At 36.6% G+C, this 8,828-nt stretch overlaps 1 protein-coding gene across 1 annotated transcript; it reads right to left on the bottom strand.

Annotated features, from left to right (window-relative positions):
- Positions 1–2,890: 2,890 nt before the first annotated feature.
- LOC135785066 (uncharacterized) lies at positions 2,891–7,489 on the bottom strand. Its single transcript, XM_065294579.2, has 3 exons — positions 7,228–7,489; positions 6,840–7,134; positions 2,891–4,601 (listed from the first exon to the last, which is right to left on the bottom strand). Exons 1-3 carry the CDS (start codon positions 7,387–7,389, stop codon positions 3,196–3,198), a joined length of 1,863 nt encoding a protein of 620 aa, XP_065150651.1. The 5' UTR covers positions 7,390–7,489; the 3' UTR covers positions 2,891–3,195.
- Between the last annotated feature and the right edge of the window lie 1,339 nt (positions 7,490–8,828).

The raw sequence follows: 8,828 nt of genomic DNA, 5'->3' as shown, positions 1-8,828 counted from the left end.
ATCTGGCCACTTTATATTTGGCCATCTGCTAACGTCTTCTATCCACTCCACTATAGTACACATATTTGGTAGCAGTCTTGAAAAAGTTGATATATCTTGAAGAAATATCTTGCCGTTTTGCTTCATTGCGGATTCTTGCTGTACTTCCGTTGCCAATAGGCGTGCGTATACGTTGCCACATCATCATTGTGTACAAACAGGAAAAGGGTCTATTAACCCTTGAGTTTTGAGTGTTTTAAATAAAAATTTTAATTTTCATCATGATCCGTTCACGCCCATTGATTGCCACGCCCCTAGCCCTGAAACAACCCGCCCAACCCTACCACCTTAACTAACAAATTTTCTGTGGGAAACCCTGTAATACATTTGTAATTCCAACATTCTTAAAGTGTATTAAAGATGTTAAAATCCATTTTAATATATTTTTTAAAAAATGTAACTTTCAACCAGTTGGTGTGCTCCAGCTAGAATCGGGGCACAACTGAAAAGGTAATTAAATAAGTTGCGGAAATTTGGTATTCACGTTTGTGGTGGTAGATTAGCGAACGTCCTGTCAGAACATCAGAACTGCTGGCATCGTTATAAAAACTATGGGTCTGAATCTGAATATGACAAACTAATTCCAACTAAATGGCCCATTCCAACTAAAACAGTAAATGTTCATGATTTCATTTGAAAGAACTAACAAAAATCTACCGTCTGTTAAAATGTCATGCAAATATCTGATGAAATGAGAAATTTACAAGCAAAACATGTGAATAAGCAGCATTTTCAGTCACACAACTTACTCAATCCTCAATAGATTTTTACAATCCAGATATTTTTGTAAATGGGAATGTCTGCTCTGTCTAGTCATGTGATACATTTTGAGCTTTGGGGTTTTTGAAAATGTTGCCATAATACCTACATATATTATTTATGTATTTCTAAAAAGTGTACTAGAAGTACACTCGTAATAAATATATGGGTAATGGGGCTCTGAAACTGCCAGTCAGCTGTCAACAAGTCCGACTTCATCCATGCCTTTGCTACGCTGTCAGCCCTCAACATCCTAGCCCTCACAGAGACATTTATTGGGCAGGAGGACACAGCCACGCCCGCTGCCATCTCCTCAAACTACTAATCCTCTCACTCTCCTCACCTGACAGGACGAGGTGGAGGATGTTTGCTTGTTAACAATAGCTGGAAGTACACTCCACTTTTAAATATTATGCTATTATTATAATATTATGCTGCTATCATGCAGTGCTCCTAATTTTGGTGCATGCAATACAATGACAATAAACGTATTCAATTCAAATGAAATTCAAATCAACATCACCTCTTCTACTCAACTTCATGTTGATGTGGTTTACCACCCTCCAGGTCCGCTTCTGAAGTTCATAGATAAACTAGATATGTTGTTGTCCTCTTTGCCTGAGGATGGCAGAGCTCTCGTAGTAATCAGAGAATTTAACATCCACCTGGAGAAGCCCTTCTCTCTGGACTTCCATACACTCACCTCCTCATTTGACCTTACTCGCCTCTCCACTGCTGCCAGTCACAGGTCAGGAAACCAGTTTTAACTAATCTTTACCCACAGATGTACTACAGACAATATTAAGGTTGTACCTTTCCATCTTTCTGACCACTTTATAACTTTTGACATGAACCTATATACATCCTACACTCCAAAAACTCCTGGGTTATATCTTCAACCCATTTTCTGGGTTATTTGTGTTCTGTTAAAATTACGGGTTATTTTTTCAGAGAGTAACCATTTTCTGGGTTATAGGGCTAATGTTTTGACCCAATTCCTGGGTTGTTTGGGTTTCTAGGTTATTTTTCGAAAGAGTAACCCATATTCTGGGTTAACACCAGCCCCCTGCTGTTGTTCTGGAATTTTCTCACAACAGTCATTTGAAATAACCGTCACTTCGCAGAGTTCACGCTCGATTGGGTTTGGCCTGGGCTTCAGTGCAACTTCGTTGTGTATTCAAGGTAAGCAAGTATTTTATTTGTGTCGATGTAACGTAAATTTTTTTGTATCCATGTCCCCGTTGCTAGTTTAGCACAATTTGCTGAAAAAATTGAAATTGAAAAAATGATGACATAGCAACATATGCACGTGCATTTTGGCAACGGACGTATGGCGAGAATCAGCAGTTGTCTTTATCAAATGGTATCGGGCTACCAGATCCATGAACAATAGTGGAGTGGATAGACGACGTTAGCAGATGGCCAAATATATGATGTAAATATCAAATATATAATAAAATATACAAATATTAGTGCAATTATAAACGCAAAAAACCCTTCTTGATAAACTTGATAAAAAAGCTGCTAACACGTTAGAACCACTTCCATTGCCAAAATGCGTGCGACTATTTGATCACGTGGGCTGTAAAAGGGTCTATACGGTCATACACTTCTTTTTATGGGCACTTCCACCGGAAAACCACACCCACACGTCAATCAGCGGGAGAGCGAGAGCCGAGGACGCTAAGTTACAGGCATCACTTAACAAAACAGCTTTGTTTTATATCAAGACTCAACAATGATCATCAATCTGGAGTTAGATGTCGGCTGCCAGCCAGTCCCTCCAATTCCTCGCGATTGTGGAAGACATAAAAAAATCAACAAAATGTCGCATTTTTGGGATCCTGCATTATTTGTCATTCTGTATTAAATATTTCCAGAAATTAAAAAATTATTGTAAAAATAAATACAATAAAATACCTGTCATTATATATAGAGTATGCAACTTTGTGAACATTTTTTTTACTTTAATTTACTACCGTGAATGAACAATAGCATGCTGTATACCGTTACCATAACAGCCCTGCACCCCACAGTTAACAGAGAACCACATCATTTGAGTAAGCATAAAACCATTATCACTACTATATTTCTAAAGTTTAATGTTTAAGTTATAATGCATTTGATGAATGCATGATGATACACACATAAAAAAGTCTTCATAAAACCTCATATAAATGTCAAGTAGCTGGTGAAGCAATATCATAATGTATTAAAATTTATTTTATAAAACAGTTCTCGCAATGAATATAGCCATAAATGCTGACATAGAAATCACTGAAGACTCATATCAGCATTAAAAAAACAATACAGCACCAACATTAGATTTAAACAATATTAAGAAAAATATTGTAGAATAGAGTAACTAGACAAAATAAATATAATATAAAAAAGTCACTATGATGATTTCAGTGTAGTTTGTTCTTCAGTGTGTTTGTTCTGATGATTCCGAAGACTTTTAGAGTCAGCAAATCTCTCTTCACAAGTCAAGCAGTGGTAGGGTTTCTCTCCAGTGTGAACTCTCTCATGGATTTTAAAGGTATTTGAATGAGCAAATGTCTTGTCACACTGAGAGCATTTGTAAGGCTTTTCACCTGTATGAGTTCTCTGGTGATTCACTAAATTGTCATGTCGATTAAAACATTTCCCACAAACACTACAGTAAAAAGGTTTTTCTCCAGTGTGAACTCTCAGATGAACTCTTATAGAAGTTGAATTATTGAATCTCTTTCCACATTGAGAGCAGGCGTAAGGTTTCTCTCCAGTGTGAACTCTCTCATGGATTTTTAAGTGACTTGACAGAGCAAACATCTTGTCACACTGAGAGCATTTGAAAGGTTTTTCACCTGTATGAATTCTCTGGTGATTCACTAAATTGTCATGTCGATTAAAACTTTTCCCACAAACACTACAGTGATGAGGTTTTTCTCCCGTATGAACTCTCTGGTGAATTTTAAAAGAACTTGAATTAGTGAATCTCTTTCCACACTCAGAGCAGATGTAAGGTTTCTCTCCAGTGTGAACTCTCTGATGGATTTTTAAGTTACTTGAATGAGTAAACGTCTTCTCACACTGAGAGCATTTGTAAGGTTTATCACCTGTATGAATTCTCTGGTGATTCACTAATTTGTCATGTAGAATAAAACTCTTCCCACAGATACCACAGTGATGAGGTTTCTCTCCAGTGTGAATGCTTTCATGGCGTATCAGATTAGATTTCTGACAGAAATGTTTATCACAGTGTGAACATTGAAAGAGTTGAGAGTGAATATTCTGGTGTGATTTTAATGAAGCTGAATCCCTAAATGTTTTGTCGCATTCACTGCACTGATACGGTCTCTCATTGGTGTGTAAACGCACATGTCTCCTCAGATTGCTTTTATGTCTGAATCGCTTTTCACAGTGAGGACACTCGTATGGTTTTTCTCCTGTGTGAATTCTCTGATGAACATCAAGACTTCCTTTGGTGCTGAAGTAATTTCCACATTCAGTGCAGCAGAAAGACTTTTCACCACTATGTGTCCTCATGTGAACTTTTAGCTTGGATAAGAAATCAAAAATCTTCCCACACTGCTCACAGTGAAACAACAACTTCTCTTCGTGCTCCTTTGAATGATGAAGTTTCTTCTCTTGTAAGGTAGTAAAGCTGAGTTTCTGTTCTGTGTGTTTTCTCTCATGTCTCTCTAAATGTCTTTGTGAGCTGAATGTCTTTCCACAGGTAATGCAGGAAAGAGTTTGTGCTGTCAGTCGATCTTCTGATGTTGAGGATGTTTCTCCATCACAACATGATTCACTCTTCACATCTAAAAGAAACATGATAAGAGTTAAAACAGCTGAAAGGATATATAGTCTACCCTAGGGATGCACCGGTTGACCGGCAATAAATAGTACCCATTTCAGCCGATTTTTCCGGAAGTGCAGACTACATTTTTAATCATTCGCAAATATGTATTTTGTGTGAAGCCTTAGCTTACCTGAAACTAACGTAGAGGCTTCCTGAAATTAATGAAAGGACCAGAGATGTATTTCATTATTATTGCCATGTAGACTTGAACATGTTATCTCTCACAGACACAGCTTAAAATACACGCTGATGGCAAGTGCTGCAATCCTACTGTATATAATATAGTTTTTATTTTAATTTTGATACATTTGTATTGTTTAATATTTACAGCAATTTATTTAATTTGGATAAATTTGTCGGTCTTTTATCGGACTTACCAATTGTTATAATTCATATTTGTGCTGGTCAGTTATCAATAATAGGTAACATTGAACTGCTAACAAAAACTTGAGAATTTGGTGGGGCAGAGGGGCCCCTTCCCTAACAGATGTTATCTCACTCCAAACCTTTAAAGGGGCCATTGCATGAAAATGTTAGCATTGCCACTTTGTAGGTGTGAGCAAAAATAGGTCATTGAAATTTGGCTTTCATTATGATGTCATAAGGATATCTTATTAGAATAATACCGCCCCCTTAATGTACACTATCCAATCACAGCACTGCCATTTAGTGCAGAGAGAAAGAAAGAGAGAAAAAATAATTCACAGCACAATTGAGTTTGAATTGCATCAAACTACCATCATTGTGATCAGTGTTTGCGCTCCATCAGCTCATTTGCATTTTAAAAGACACACCCAAAACGACACATTTTTGCTCAAACCTACAAAGTAGCAATGCTAACATTTTCATGCTATGACCCCTTTAAATAAAACCTGAGAGTCCTGCATTTCGGCACAACAAACTTGATCAGACATTTAAGTTCATCCCCACGATAGAACACAATGGGGTAGTTTCCCAGACAGGGATTAGCCTAGTCCGAGACTAAAATAAATGTAAGAGCTGTCCAAACTGAAAACAACTTGCAGTGACATATCTTAAATTACATTAGTGCCCTTTGTTTTGCCTCAAAATGCACACAAGGTATTTTAGAAAGGCATGTTTGTTAAAATTAGTTATATTTCCTAATTAAACTAAGGCCTAGTCCTGGCATAAGCTAATCCCTGTTCGGGAAACCAAAATATGTTGATAATGCAAAACAGGCAAGACCTTTAACCCCCTTAACCATCCACTTATGTTTGTATTGAATGTAGCCTACTGCACAGTTACTGCTGTTAATTTTAGATTCTCAAAATGAACCCAATTGGATTAGCAAATAACCACGAGCCAGCAATCGAACTTTTGTTGCCGAAAGTGCGAAAGCAACACATATCGGACTCGGAGCGCTGCCCACTACACCATTGGCTCTGACTTCATAATTTATGATGAAAATAAAGTTGTTTTATAAAAAAAATATTTTTGTTTGTAGCCTATAATATGATGTCAATCATAATTCTTGGAAAAAAAATCGGATTCGGCCAAGAAAATTTCAGACGCTGCATATACGCTTTTAAGCTCCTGTAACCAAAACACATTTCTTGTGTGTGTGCACACTTAGCGAAAAAAGCTGATTCTGACAATTTTGCTCTTTTACTGGTATTGTTCTATATTCACACAGAGACAGAAGACTGTCAGTCCTGTTATTATAGCCACAGCACATCAAATAAATCAAATTTTGTAAACATACGCACGCAGCTACATTTTTTTTTATTACAGGGCTCCACACTGCCACCAAAATTTGAGTGTGCAACTAAATTTTTCATCCAGTCGCACATGTGCGACCAGTAAATTTGACCTTTTTCCTGATGTGACACTGAATTTAAAACCGCACATTCTACTTTCTGCATCTATCATTAAAGTATTTATTAGTAATACAGTGTATTACTTAGTAGAAATGTGAACATTTGGTTAGCATGTTGATTTAATGCTGATATTGATCCGATAAATGCTGATATTGAACGCTATATATCAGAATAAAGCATTCAACAGCCCTGTGAAATAATAAGTATTACAAATATCCTACACTCCTTTTAGACCTTTAATTTTGTGGGTCTTTTCGTTAGTGAGTTTGTGACTGAAACCCACTTTTATAAAACAGTTGCTCACACGACAGTTAACATTTTTATAAATACAACCATAATTAAGAATGCGATAAACATACCTGATGGTATAAAATCATCTGCACGGTTGTCTTTATCTTCGGTGTGATCTTCCTCTTCTGTGGGTTCAGTTTTAATCTTCATCATCAGGTTCCTGCAGTCGATCAGTTTGACTGAACACATCTTCAGTGTGGTCTGCAGGATCTGCTGCTCTGAGTCCTGTGTGTGTCTGGATTTCTCTTCAGAGAGTTTAGAGTCCAGCAGTGGCTGTGGTGTGCGGCTCTGATCTCTGCTCATCCACACTGAATCCAGACATCCATCAGTCACATACACTGAAGATTCACAACAAACCACATCCTGACAACACAACACAACACACTCAGTGTAAGATTATAAATGATTTAATGTTGTCAGAGTGATTCATGTAAAGGATGTTTAAGCTGTACAAACCTCTCTCTTCACTCCTTCATCTCCTCTTGACCTCAGCTTTGTCTCCAGTAACGCCACCTCTTTCTTCAGCTGAGAGATTTCTGTGATGAAATCATCAATATCCAGCATGGACAGATCAGTTCCTACTGATTTACAGCACATCTCATCTCTCATCATCAACATCTTAATACTAAAATACACAGAGACAAGACTCTATTTACACTCATCAAAACACTGAGGATACACAAACAAATCATACGCGAGCTTTTTCTTTCTTTCTTTAGTTGGTTTATCGGCGGACTAAAGATCTGCAGAGCGCCTCCTGATGTACTGGAGAGAGAAGACGCTCAACACTTCATTCACCTGCCAAGGGGCTTATTTCGTGATACATGCCTGTATTATCCCGCTTTTCCAGAATAAATTTAGGGAAACATAAGGGGATTTTCCAAGGTATGTTTTTGGTTAGCCAGAAAAGATTTTTCTACTTAAAAGAACGTTATTTTTTAGGTTAGTTTAATGTTCCCCCAGGATAACCTAACTTTCGTTTAGGGCCAAACGAATATGTCATGAATTATTATATTGCTGTTTCATGCACTAATGAAAGAACGATTAATCAAACTCTAAATAAATATAAAAAGCCCAAAACTATTGTCAATTATTCCTTATTCATTTCTTGTATCATGTATAATGCTTTAGTAAGTAAGTACACACAATCAGGTCAATAAAGTACATTTAAATTGAATTGTAATAACAGACAAAAGAATGATAATTAGAGAGCCATACAAGGCTTAAAGGAACAGTATGTAGGATTGTGGCCAAAACTGGTATTGCAATCACAAAACGTGTGGCTAAAACTGGTACTGCAATCACACAGCTGGGGCCCGTTCTTCGTACGTCGCTAACTCAGTTAGCTGGATTTGATTGTTGATGATTTGGCATGATCTTGGATTATTTGGTTCTTTGAAGCTCATTCTAAACTTGCTGTCATAGCAACAGGTCTGTAAGCTCAAACCTGCTCGGGAGCAGGCTTATTTCATGTAAACAAGATTAGTTTGTACCTTTTTAAGCGGATGTGATACGGAAAGTCTGACGCAGTCGCGTATTCTCCATTATACGAGCGCAATCTGCGTAAGATGCATGATTAATATAAAGAGCTTTTCAAATTCAACACGTAATAAAAAAAGAATATATCAATTAAATCTTTTAGCGATGTTATTTAAAAAAAAATATAATATAACAAATATATTTTTTCTGTACTTGTGCGACTTGTTGTGTTTTTGTGTAACAGGTGTTTGATTATTATTCTTAAACGAATGACATGCTGATCACATTCATTTTAAATTTGTTTGAATTTTCCTTAATAAAAACAGCAATTAATCATACCCAGCACTAATAGATGTTATGTACAATAAAGACTATTACTCAGTGTGAAATAATTTTCATTTGAATAAACTAATCTCCTATTTTAGTTTTGTCTTTAGATTGTCAAGTAGCTGTCATGCATGAAAGGGTTTTCATTTAGTAATTTCTATCTGTTCTATCTTTAAAACGTTGTCTACAAATATGTTACCCTGTCCCTGTTCTGTGACAAAAATGACCAAAATAACCAAATAAGTTTTTTG

The sequence above is a fragment of the Paramisgurnus dabryanus genome, chromosome 19 (genome assembly GCF_030506205.2).
Source record: "Paramisgurnus dabryanus chromosome 19, PD_genome_1.1, whole genome shotgun sequence".
Classification (NCBI taxonomy): domain Eukaryota; kingdom Metazoa; phylum Chordata; class Actinopteri; order Cypriniformes; family Cobitidae; genus Paramisgurnus; species Paramisgurnus dabryanus.
Note: the sequence above shows the minus strand (reverse complement) of the source record. Positions and strands in the feature narration are given on the sequence as shown.